General features: G+C 42.8%; 1 protein-coding gene across 3 annotated transcripts in view; it reads right to left on the bottom strand.

Annotated features, from left to right (window-relative positions):
- Nucleotides 1–7,715, bottom strand: part of FAR2 (fatty acyl-CoA reductase 2) — a 115,600-nt gene extending 107,885 nt beyond the window's left edge. The window contains exon 1 of one of the 3 annotated variants that reach the window (XM_036889259.2): nucleotides 7,539–7,715. Coding sequence is in view for 1 of the 3 variants with exons in the window: in XM_036889258.2 (XP_036745153.2) it covers nucleotides 6,972–7,073 (102 nt within the window). In the remaining 2 variants the exon portion in view is untranslated. Of the gene's footprint in view, nucleotides 1–6,971; nucleotides 7,158–7,538 lie in introns of those variants that run through there. The other 2 variants (XM_036889258.2, XM_057492224.1) reach the window with 2 other exon arrangements.
- Nucleotides 7,716–13,091: the final 5,376 nt, after the last annotated feature.

The raw sequence follows: 13,091 nt of genomic DNA, 5'->3' as shown, positions 1-13,091 counted from the left end.
AACACATGGGAGTACATTAAACTAAAAAGCTTCTGTACAGCAAAGGACACCATCATCAGAACAAAAAGGCGTCCTCCAGTATGGGAGAATATATTTGTAAACGATATATCCTACAAGGTTTTAACATCCAAGATATATAAAGAACTCACATGCCTCAACACTCAGAAAGCAAGTAACCCTATTAAAAAATGGGCAGAGGATCTGAACACTTCTCCAAAGAAGAAATTCAGATGGCCAACAGGCACATGAAAAAATGCTCCACACCGCTAACTATCGTGGAAATGCAAATTAAAACCACAATGAGATATCACCTCACACCAGTTAGGATGGCCAGCATCCAAAAGACAAGGAACAACATATGCTGGTGAGAATGTGGAGGAAGGGGAACCCTCCTGCACTGTTGGGAATATAAATTAGTTCAACCATTGTGGCAAGCAATATGGAGGTTCCTCAGAAAACTAAAATCAGAAATACCATTTGACCCAGGAATTCCACTATAAGGAATTTACCTGAAGAAAACAAGATCCCAGATTCAAAAGGACATATATGCACCCCTATGTTTATCGCAGCACTATTTACAATAGCCCAGATATGGTAGCAACCTAAGTGTCCATCAGCAGAGGAATGGATAAAGAAGATGTGGTACATATACACAATGGAATATTATTCAGCCATTAGAAAGAAAACAAATCCTACCATTTGCAACAACATGGATGGAGCTAGAGGGTATTATGCACAGTGAAATAAGCCAGGCAGAGAAAGACAAGTACCAAATCATTTCACTCGTTTGTGGAGTATAACAACAAAGCAAAACTGAAGGAATAAAACAGCAGCAGACTCACAGATTCCAAGAAGGGACCAGCGGTTACCAAAGGGAAGGGGTTGGGGAGGGTAAGTGGACAGGGAGGGAGAAGGCGATTAAGGGCATTATGATTAGTACACATAATGTAGGGGGTCACAGAGAAGTAGTGACTCTATAGCATTTTTCTACGCTGATGCACAGTGATTGCCATGGGGTGTATGTGTGGGGGAACTTGATAATACGGGTGAATGTAGTAACCACAATGTTGCATGTGAAACTTGCACAAGATTGTATATCAATTATACCTTAAATAAATAAATAAATAGTTTTAAAAAAAAGATATTCCAGAGAACTCCCTAGGCCCTTCCACTATGTGAGGTTAAAATGAAAAGACGGCCATCTATGAACTAGGAAGTGGACCTTCCCAGCCTCCAAATCAGTTAGAAATAAATTTCTGTTGTTTATAAGCCACCCAGTCTATGACACTTTGTTATAACTGCCTGACCTATGACTACTTCCTCAAACATATACCAAATGAAAAACCAGTCTATGAAAATTGTCTGTAGCTGGCAAGTTTAACAGCCTAGAGCAGAGGTCAGCAGACATTTTCTGTCAAGGGCCAGATGATACACACACTGGGCTTTGCTGCTCACAACTACTCACTGGGTGGAGCACCACAGCAACCATAGACAGCATTATGAATAGATCCATGGCACTGGCTGATTTTAAGTTAAACTTTATTTCTAGATACTGAAATTTGTATTGCATATGATTTTCATGTGCCACAGAACATTATTCTTTTGATTTTTTTTTTCAACCATTTAAAAGTAGAAAGGCCATTCTTAGTTCAAGGGATATACAAAAACAGGCAGGGGCCAGATGTGGCCATCAGGCCATTGTTTGCTGATCCTTGGGCTAGAGCTCTGCATGGATGAAGCCATGGTCGGAGTCCACAGGGGTGTGAACCTGTTCCTTCTGTTCTGTTCTGCTGCTTTGTTCTTTAGCCACAGATTGCATTACTGCCTCCAGTTCAACACACCACCATGCATATGCACTGGGGACCAGGAAAGAAGGTGTATGAGATTCATTCCAAAATCATTGTTCCTACAGACACCCTATGTATTCACAATGTGTGTACTTGCAGGAGATACATTACAAACATCAAATAAGGCCCAGATCTATTATGGGACATGAGAAGCTCTGTAAAGTCTTCCCCACTGGTCACACTTCAGGTTCCCCATGTGTAAACCTAGACTTGATAGACTGTACCTCATGGAGGTCCTGCATAGACTTGCCAGGAAACTAGAATTAAAAAAAATAATTAGTCTTTAATCAGACTGTAGATCCTGTTGTGAATCTCTTATCCATAAAGCAGAAATGTTTTCATCATCAACGTGAAGCTATTAACAGAGTCAATTTCAATCTCCTGCTTTCTTCGAACTAAGTAGCATGAAAGAGATGAGAGAAGCTGATGGTTAATAGAGAGCCATGAATGTTAAAAAGGTTTAATCTATTAATATAGGGCAGTATTTCCCAAAGCGTGTTAATGCTGAATGCTGACTCTGTTCGATGTTCTGCCAGAAAGCAATTCCAAGGTCAAATAAGTTTAGGAAATGTGGCATAAAATATCCCTTCTTTCTTGATGATTCTTACTGTGCATCTGTATGTTAAAGGCTGTGAGGATTCTTGCAATAAAACTGCTTAACTAGGTTACATCAAGTGTTTCTCAAACTTACATGATCAGGGGAGTTTTCTTTTCTTCAGTTAACTGTTATTAATATCCCCAAAAAGTAATGATCCACGGACTACATTTTGGGAAACACTGATATAGATAGAGGGGAAGAACAGAAAGGTTTCACTCAGGGGAGTGAGTTATGCTGTAGAAGGATCACTCTGGTAAGGATCAGACCTTTCTCTCCCAGTTTTTATTGTTTAGGAAATGACCCCATATTCCATTCATGTGCTTAAGCCAGAAAAGCAGGAGTCATATGTGTTGAGTCCTAACCTTTAAAAGATAATAAAATGCATGCAAGCATGGTTTAAGAATAATCCATAATCCCAACAGTACAAACGACAGTATGAAAAGCAAAAGTCGCCTCCCTTTTCTCTCTCACCTCTATTCCACCAGTCTGGTAACCTCGCCAGAGGTACTAAGCAGTGTTAATCAGTTTTCATTGCATTTTTTGGTTCTCCCTTTGGCAAATCTACATCATAGGCATGTGAATGTTTCTGGATTAAAAACATTCAGCAGCCTCTACTGAAGGTATTCATTCATTCTCACACTCTTCTGCCAATGCAAGATATCAAATTTTATCAATGCTATTTTCAAAACACATCTCAAGTCTGCTCACCTCTCTCCATCTTCCCTTGTCAGTACTTCTAACTGGCCTTCCCACTTCCAGCCCTTTGTCCTTCTAGTCCTTTCTCTTTATTGTAGCCATAAAGATCTCCTTAAAGTATAAATTAGACAGTTCCTGGCTTGCAAGTCTTCAATGGCTTCCCAGTAAAATTCAAGATCCTTATCAGGATCTGTGAGGTTTAACATGATGAGGTTCCTGCCTGTGTTCCCACACGCATGCCCCGCCTCTCGGCAGCTTTCTCAGCAAACTGCAGCCACACTTGCCTTTCTGTGTCCCTTGAACACATCCAGTCATTTCCTTTCCTTCCAGCTTCCCCATTTGCTATTTCTTCTGCCCAGATGGCTTTTCCTTTCTTTCCTTTTTTCTCTTTCTCTTTTTGTCAAGCGAACTCCTATGCCTCTCTCAAATATCAATTTAAACCTGTCAAAGAAACCTTCCCAGAGCACCAAATCTGAATCAGCTCATTTTAATAGCATCCTGTTCTTCTCAATAGTATTGCCATTTGTTATTTTACATTTGATTTTTTAAATGTCCACAAGTTCCAAACGATAGGGAACACATCTGCTTTATTTAACACTAAGTGTGGAAAAATTGGCCCTCTTGTCACAGGATGGACTTCATAATTATTTATTACATAAGTGAAGTGAGCCAGGGGAACATTCACTTACAGTATTACCTTACACGAACCTTTATCTCCAGCCAGGTTTTCATTTTCTGTACACTTTTTACCCAGAAGGCTCATTCATTCATCTCTATTAGGAGTAGAACTTATAAGGGGCATCCCATATAACTCTCCTCTTAAGCTTCACTATCTGTTTTGGTTGATTTTATTCTCTTCTGGGGAACTCTCTGCATTTATTTGCTGTACCATTCATCTAGTTAGTGCCTAATCTTACACTGCCTTTTAGCGACTTGGCTGCTATTGTTAATTAACACCTTAGGTTTACGTGTTTTTGTCTTGTCCACGATGTCACTGGTCTACCGAGCGCAGGGCTTGGCACTTCCTATCCTGAAGTGCACAGCAGGCCTCTGCACAGAGCGCCTTCCTGAAAGGACTCTCCATTCCCCACCCGTTTGTGCCCCCATTTTAAGTCTTTGGTATGGGTATTTGACTCATCTTCTTTCACTCTGTTTTCTTCTGCAACCCTTTTGCATGTGTCGCCATCATGCTGGGAATGAAAAACTGCCTTAAAGCAAAGTTCTGAGGTCAGAGAGAAGTTGTGAAGGGTGGAGTGTGGAGACAGAGGGCTTGGTGGTTTCTCAGCAACTCCCCTAGCATGACAGGAGGTGGAGACAACTTGTTAAGTGCCTAGGTGTCCTTTCTACTGCTAGGCATCTCCCACAAGATTGAAAAGGACTTGCTGAAGATTTTGAAAATACGAATTTTCAGAACTTAAATGAAGTAAGGAGGATTACCTCCTCAAAACATGTCCATCATTGACTCAGTTTCTCTTTATTCAATTTCTTGATGAATTAGTCCCAAACATCAATTTAGTTCAGGAAGTTTCTGTGGGATCTAAGAACTCAATGTGTATTTTTACTTGTCAATTCCAATCTTGTCCAAACAATGATTTTTAAGGAATATTTAAAGTACTGAATACCTTAGCCACCTTTTATTTTATTTTTCTACCAAAATATAAGGGTTATAAAGGTTCTGCCAACCCTTTTGATGTACTCAAACATCCCCAAGCAACTTCTGAAACATGGAGTAGAAATATAAGCCTGTAACAATACTGTCTTTGTTAGCACAGAACTGTTCAAGGTAAGCAACTATTTTTACAATTATTATCTCTTTCCATCTAACGTGTCTTCACAACAACCTTTTCAGATGAACAGAGTAGTAGATACTGTCTGTTGTCTTTATTTAGTCAGTGAGGAAACTGGGCACAGAGGGGCTTAATTGGGTTGGACAGAGGGGCGGGTTTGGGTTGGACAATTCACCTGAAATGCAGGATTGCTAGGTGCCAATGATGTTACTCAGTAAGTCCTAGAACAGCACTGTTAATCTAAAGTCAGGACTGGCTACAGAATTTGCAGGCTCTAGTGAAAAATGAAAACTTGGAGCTCCTTGCTTGAAAATTATTCAGATAGCTGATGGTGCCAACAGAATAACAAGCCACGTGCAGGGCCCTTCTAAGTAGAGCGCCTGTGCGGCAGCAGTTTGCTGGTCCTGCCTGGGGTCTCTGGTCGGCTAACTTTTGGGTGGTTGGGCATCAAGAAAATTGTGAACTCCTGAAATTACAGGCAGAATTCTGTGGTAATGTGCCTGTTTTTCATATGCCATAGCTTCTAACAGATACTTAAAGTGGTTTGTTAACAAAATAAAGTGTTAAGAATGCCCCTTCAGGAGTGGTAACTGTTCTCCCAGAGCCCGCAATGTCAGGATACACTGTCAGGGACGGCTGGGGCAAGGGGCGGGTTGGGGGGCTCAGGCATGCTGGTGGTCCCTGTGCGGGACCCTTCAGGAGGCTCTGTGGGTGAATCGGTGAATTTCTGTGAGTGCACAGGACACAATACACAGAATTCTTAAGGTTGCCCCGATGTTGCCAGAAAGAAATACACTCAAGAATGCATCTTCAGATGGTAGGAAAGCAAGTCAGTGACATGTTCAAGAGGGCCGCATGCTTTATAAACTCCCAATGACACCCAAATATAAGCTATTTTATTTTCACTCTCTTACAGGAAGCTTCTCTCTTCCTTTAAATCAAGGAGAAATGTACCACTGTAAGACACCAACGCACGGTGATTTATATCTGTTTTATAGATAAGTATAACTTAGAAATTAAGAGATTTCTAAAGTGCAGGAGATGCCCTGAGAAAGAAGACAAGAGTGCTCTAAAGACCGCATTCTGAGAAATACTAGACGAACTATTGCACACTTGAGCCTGGCTGATAAAACCTCATGGCCGCATCCTAGAAGTCGCACATATAAATATCCCAGGAGAGGTTTTGCTGAAAAGCTTCTCCTGCAGTTTGAGTGGCTGCCTTAACATTTACTTAGTCCTTTTGCCCTTTTGAGACTAATACGCTTCTCAGACACATCACCAACTCAGAGAAACGGTAGTCAAGAGAGATGGGTAACTGAAAGCACAGGGACATTCATTCTGCACTTGCCATCTGCACAGTGTCACACGTCTCCTGCTACAGCCTCTAACGCGCGAAAAGCAGATTCGCTCGAGTCCCCCGGTCACTCCGCTGTCCCTGCTCTGTCCCTGCTCATGGCACAGGGAAGCACGCTGCGTGATCCGGCCAGCCGCCGCCGCCCCTGCGGACCCCCCGGGAACCTCAGTTGCTCACACCAGGAAACTCGGCCATCGAAAAAGAAGTGTTCATAATTCTACCCATCTCGGAAGGTGAACGGGCAGGAGGCTGGCAGGGGTCCTACGGGCTCTCGAATTAAGTTGGTCATTCATTCTTTTAACCGCACGGAATTGCCCCGCGGGTGCCGAGCAGCCTTCCCGCGGGCCACCGGCTCCAGACGGAGGCTTCGGGTACCTGCTCCCCGGCTCCCGCCACGACGCCCAGGCCGCAGGGAAAAAGGTCCAAAACTTGCGACGGGGCCAGGGGCCAGACCCCACCCAGACCCCACCCGGCCGCGCCGGCCGCTCCCAGCCCCGGGACCGCGGCGATGCCGGAGCCGGAGGGTCGGGCCGGGCAACCGGGCGCCGCGCCCCACGTGGCCCCGGCGACACCCGGCCGGCGCCCGCCCCGGCTCCGCGGCCGCCCCGCGCGGGCCCCCTCCGGCCTCCCAGCCCTCCGGCGCCGCCGCCGGGTCTCCCCCGCGGGGCAGGGCGCGGCCCCGGGACTACCTGCTGCGGCGCTGCACCCCGCGCTCCTCCCGAGGCTGCGGGGGGCGCTCCGGCCGCGCGGACGCCGCTCCGGCTCGGGCTCCCGGGCGTGACAGCAGACATCCGGCCGGGAGGCGGGCGCGGGGCGGGAGGAAGCCACCCTCCCCCGGCCGCGCGGCGGCCCCGCGGCCCCCGCGTGCGGCGGGAGGGGCGGGGGGCTGGCGGGGCCTCGGGCCCGCCCCGCGGCGTCCACGCCCTCCGCGCCCGCCCCGCCGCCCGCGGCTCCTGCCGGACTCGTGCGTGAGCGCGTGTGTGCGTGTGTGCGCGCGCGGGCTTTTTTTTTTCGTTTTCCTTCCCATCTTTTCATCGGTGGGTGAAGGGCTAGGGGGCTAGGAAGGCGCCCCTCTCCGGTCTGGAAAGGGAGAGCTCACGCACCTAGAGAAAGAGGGGAGGAGGGGGCAGGCCCGAGGTCTGGTCGGGACGCTTGGGGGGCACACCTTTCCCCACCCAGCCAGCAGAAGGGGCAGCCCCAAATCCGAGTCCTCAGCTCGGCCGTCTGCACACCCCGTGGGAAGGATGCTCTGGTACCTGCTCCAGCCTCCGCGGACGCGCCTGCAGTGTCCTTTCAAAAATCCAGGAGGGGCTGGGGGCGCGGTTTACCCCTCCCCCGGGTTTGGAGAGCAGAGATCAGGCGCTCTGCGTAGGTGCCGGTAGGAGTGGGCAGGTGGCTGGGGGGCTAGAGGGGATCAGAGATGCGGGCTGCAGGAACCTAACAGGCCGGCTTTGCTCAGAAGCGCTTCTCCAGATTAAAAAAAAAAAGATGTTTTGTTTTTTTTTTTAGCATGATAGTTTCTGGGGGAATTTGGTTTGGTCAATGTTAAGCTTTAAACGGAAAAACTGGACTATCATCAGGGAAGACTTGTAGAGAGACGGGCAGGCACGTGAGTGGAGCCCCTATAGTCCTCAGCTAGGAACTGCTTCAAATCGACCAATGCCCGATTAATTCGTTGAACAGGGTGGAAGGTAAATTCCCCAAAGAATATTCTGCGTTAAGAAAAGCCAAACAGGAATATTGTCCTGTAAGCTGTTTTCAGTCTCCCCATTACAACCCTGGGCACACAAAGAGGTAATATTTAACTCATGACGGTTGGAATTAATGAAACAAGCAATTTCTTGTATTAAAAAAAATTAACTCCCATCTTGAATTTTCTTCTGTTGACTCTCTTCTATTAAATAGGTTAAGCAAAGAGTATCCTAAAGAGCCTCTGGTGAATTTCCTCGGGTAACAGCCTAAAAACAAGACAGAGAGAAAGTTAGGACCAAATTATATACTTTGTTACCCCCTACCCCCTCTCCAGAGTAAGTCTGAATGGGTTCTCAAAACATGAATGGCAGTACTTGATACTGTCAAATGTTGGTGAGAATGTGTTGAAATCATTAGTCACATAGCAGGTAGATTGTTACAACTCTTTCCAAAGCACTTCGGCAACACATTTCCAAGGCATAAAATGTTTAGTCACACAAAATGTTTCTGTTTTGAACCTTTTGATAAAGGATCCCCGTTTCTTGTAAGGTAGCCAGAGGAAGTAATTCACAAAAAGGGAAAGGCCATATGGACAGAGTTACAGGTTTATGACAGCATTACTTTTTAAAGTAGAAAATAAAAAAACATACTTTCAGTGGAAAGTTACTAAAATGCATATTATAGGTGATTAAATCATAACTTGATTATCACCATTTGGAATGCTATGTATGTATGGAGAATATATTAGTTTGTGAGGGATGTCGCATCAAAGTACTCAGACTTGATGGCTTAACAGAAACGTATTGCCTCACAGTTCCAGAGACTAGAATTGCAAGGTCAAAGGATCTGCAGGGTCTTCCTTCTGCAGGCTCTGTGGAAGAACCTATGTCATACCTCCCACCTATTCTAGTGGTGTTTCTGGTAATTTTTGGTCTTCCTTGGCTTGTAGAAGAATAAATCCGATTTTGCCTTCATCTTTAAGTGTGTGTGTCCAAATTTCCTCTTTTTTCTGACACCAGTCATACTGGATTAGGGCCCACCCTAATGACCTCATCTGAACTTAGCTTATTACATCTGCAGCAAATGTATTTCCAAATAAGGTCATATTCTGAGGTACTGGGGGTTAGCACTTCAACATGAATTTGGGTGGGATGGGGGTGAAAAAGAGCATAATTCAACCCATAACAGAAAATTACAAAAAGAGGCAATGTAGTAGGTTGAATGCTGGCTCTCAAAAGATACGTCCTGGCACAATTCCCTGGAACCTATGAATGTTACCTTATTTGGATCAAAGGGTCTCTGCATATATAATGAAGTTAAAGATCTTGAGAGGAGATCATCTTGGATTATCCGGGTGAGCCCTAAATACAGTAGCAAGCGCCTTTATAAGAGCAAGGCCGAGGGAGATTTGAGACATGGACAGTTTGGAGTGTTCCTGTGCTTTCAGCCCCAGTAGTTTATTACAGCAGCCTGGGAACCTAATGCAGGCAAACTGTTTGGGGGTGGAATCCTGCATACTATATTTTTTCTTGAAAGAGAGATCTACGGTTCAAGACAACTTCAAGTGGATATTTTAATAGTTATCTTAAAATTACTGAGGTTCAGTTTCATGACACTTGTAAGAAAATATTGCAATGAAGCAACATAGGGCCTGGGCTCTGGAGCCAGCTGGCGTGGGTTAGCATTCTGGCTCAACACTATGTGACCCTGGACAGATTATTAATCTCCAAGTCTCATTTTCTTCGTGTGTCAAATGAGGATAAAAATAAAGATCTATGATCAGTTACTATGAAAATTAAACAAGGTAATCAATGCAAATTGCCTAGCACAGTGTCTTCTGTATGATATAGTTCTCTATGAATGTTAGCTACAATCATCACATAAGAAAAATGAGAGACGTGGCATAGTGAGAATATAAATGACATTTCCAGACAGTCAAACTACTTCTTCCAACCTAAAAATATAAAAATTGTTTTTATCCCAGGAAACATACAAGTAAAAACTCCATCAGAATGAAAAAGGTAAAGGAATTTGGTTGTTTTCTGCAAAAGACAAAATCCTGGCCTTATGGACCGTATCCTAGTTTTCAAGACGCAAAGTTGTGTAATTGGCTTGGCCTTGTGTTAAGTTAGATGGAGAAAAAAATTCGAAGAACACCATCACTGTTTCTGCATTGTGTTCACTGATGATGAGAGACATTTGGTATCATCAGTAACTACAGATTTTATCAATATTTGAAAGGCTTCACTGTCCAGAGATGTTAAATGAAATCTCAGTTCTTTCTGGCTGCCTTCATCAGATGACACAGCATCTTTCCTTGTCTGTCTGATGGCCATACAGAGAAATACAAATGTGAGGTAGTTCATTTTATTCAAACTATTTATTTACATGTTTAATATTTTTCAATCTTTTATATATTTAAATTTTGTAATTTTATGAATTTTTCTGTCTTTAAAAATTACTTCCAAATGTTCAAAACATGAAGAGTATTACTGCAAGTTGAAAATAACAGCAAGAGAACAATATCACCCCGATTTCCACAAAGTCCCAACTTAACACTCTTTTATGACTGCCCCAGGCCTGGCCTCTCAAACTCCTGAACTCAGAAGGCTTCTCTTCTTAAAGAGAGAAACTTTCTCTACTCTCACATTCTCTTGCCCCAATCTGGTCTGTTCTAGCCTTGAAAATGGGACCTGGACAATTATAGACTCCTTGTTAGAGTCAATCCTTTAGTTGTGCTAAAGAGGAACTAATTTATAGGCCACGTTTTACCAGGGAATCCTTCCTTATTATAAAGATTATAGTTCTCTCCAATTCTGCAGTTCTTCTGCAGTGTATTTTAAACTCATACAATTAACAGAAAGGAAATAGAAAGTTGTTGCAAGGGAAAATAGTCATTTATTTTACAGCCTTATAGACTCTGATAATCTAAATCCATAAAAGAAAATAGAAAATAATTAGCCAGAAAAGTCAGGCCGAAACACATTTTTTTTTTGCTGGGAACATAGTAGGAAACAATTGTTTAAAAACTGAAGTGTTAAAAAATAAAAATAAAACCCCTAGAAGATAACACAAAAGAAAGTCTAGGTGACTTCTGGCTTGGTCATGACTTTTTAGATACAATACCAAAAGCATGATATAGAAAATAAAAAATTTGATAAGCTGAACTTCATTAAAATGAAAAACTGCTCTGCAAAAGGTTCTGTTAAGAGATTGAGAACACACTTTTGCAAAAGACTTATCTGATAATGGACTGTTACACAAAGTATACAAAGAACTCTTAAAACTCAACAATGAGAAAACAAACAATGCAGTTTAAAAAAATGGGCCAGAGATGTCACCAAAAAATAAATACAAATGGCAGATGGCATATGAAAAGATGGTCAACATCCTACATCATTAGGGAATTGTAAATAAAACAATGAAATACCACTATATATCTATTAGAAGGGTCAAAATCCAAAACACTGACAACACCAAATGCTGGTGAGGATGTGGGACAACAGGAAACTCTTATTCATGGCTGGTGGGAATGCCAATGGGTACAGCCACTTAGGAAAACAGTTTGGCAGTTTTTTTTGCAAAACTAAACGTAACCTTACAGTCCAGCAATTATACTCATTGGTAACTAGCCAAATGAGTTGAAAAGCTACATCTACACAAAAATCTGCACATGGATGTATATAACAACTTCATATCTAACTGCCAAAACTCAGAAGCAATCAAGATGTTCTTCCATAGGGGAATGGATAAATAAACTGTGGTATATCCAGACAATGGAATATTACTCAGTGTTGGAAAGAAAATAGCTATCAAGCACAAAAAGATATGGAGGAATTTTAATTGCATATGGCTAAAAAAGAAACCAGTCTGAAACAGCTGTATTCTTCATGATTCCAACTATATGACATTCTGGAAAAGGCAAACCTTCGGAGACAATAGAAAGTTTCGTGGTTGCCAGAGGTTAGGGGGAGGGAGAGCTGAATAGGCAGAGGGCAGAGGATACTTAGGGCAGTGAAACTATTATTCTCTAGGATACTCTAATGGTGGATACGTGCCATGAAACAGCTGCCAAACCAAAAAGATGTACAACACTAAGTGAAACCTAGTGTAAAATATGGACTTTAGTTGATGATAATGCATCAACATTGTCTTATCAATTGTAATATGTCTCATACTAACACAAGATGTGAAAAATAAAGAAAGTTGGAGAAGGCTATGGGAACTCACTGTATTTTTTCTCATTTTTTTTCTCGACACATAAATACAAAAACTAAAGTCTATAAATTATTTAAAAATCAGGTGTTTTTCTTACTTTAAAGACATATCCAGGAATTGGCCAGAGTCCCATGTGACCTTTTATGCATCGACACAAGTAAAATAAGGACTTCAGGTGTCTAGGCATTTTATAACAGCATCCTTAAGGAGTCTGAGGAATTTGTGGGAGAGAGAGTCATCTGGACTCACAGGTCCAGGGACAGAACTAGTCAGAATCACGTCTTTAGTGACTTCCGGTAAACGTGTCACATGGATTAGAGAGACAGATAATTCTGTGCTTTATCTCACTGAGCTCCTGGAGTTCATGGTGGTGAGTCGGAACCACCCGGTCTTTATCTTCCATCATTTCTGTCTCTGGCTAAAAGACAGGTTTATAAATATACGTGTACTCTGCTTCCCCCATCAAGAAAGGTAACTTAAGGAGAGCCAGGCAGGATAAAAGAGAATCTTAGTTTGAACAAATGCTGGGTAAGGAAAAGACACGCAAGCTAAGGAGCAGAGGAAACCCTTGTTTTGTTTGTTTGTTTGTTTGCTACCATGTCTTTTAACTTTAAAACAAAAATACATGTGTAAGAAGTTATAAAACGTTGGGATATGGACCATAATGGAGATATTTACAAATCCTGTAATGATTCAGAGTTTGAGCCTTGAAATTAGAACCTGGTTCTAATCTTCTTTCTGCCACCAGCTACTGAACTTAGGCAAATTGCTTCCCATCTTAAAGCTTCAGTTTCTTCACCTGGAGAAAGTCCATAACAATATTTACCTACAAAGATCAGTGTAAGGAGCACATATGTTTCCTCCCCAGCTTTATTGCCATATAATTGACAAATAAAATT

The sequence above is a fragment of the Manis pentadactyla genome, chromosome 14 (assembly GCF_030020395.1).
Source record: "Manis pentadactyla isolate mManPen7 chromosome 14, mManPen7.hap1, whole genome shotgun sequence".
Classification (NCBI taxonomy): domain Eukaryota; kingdom Metazoa; phylum Chordata; class Mammalia; order Pholidota; family Manidae; genus Manis; species Manis pentadactyla.
This window is presented reverse-complemented; position numbering and strand designations above follow the sequence as displayed.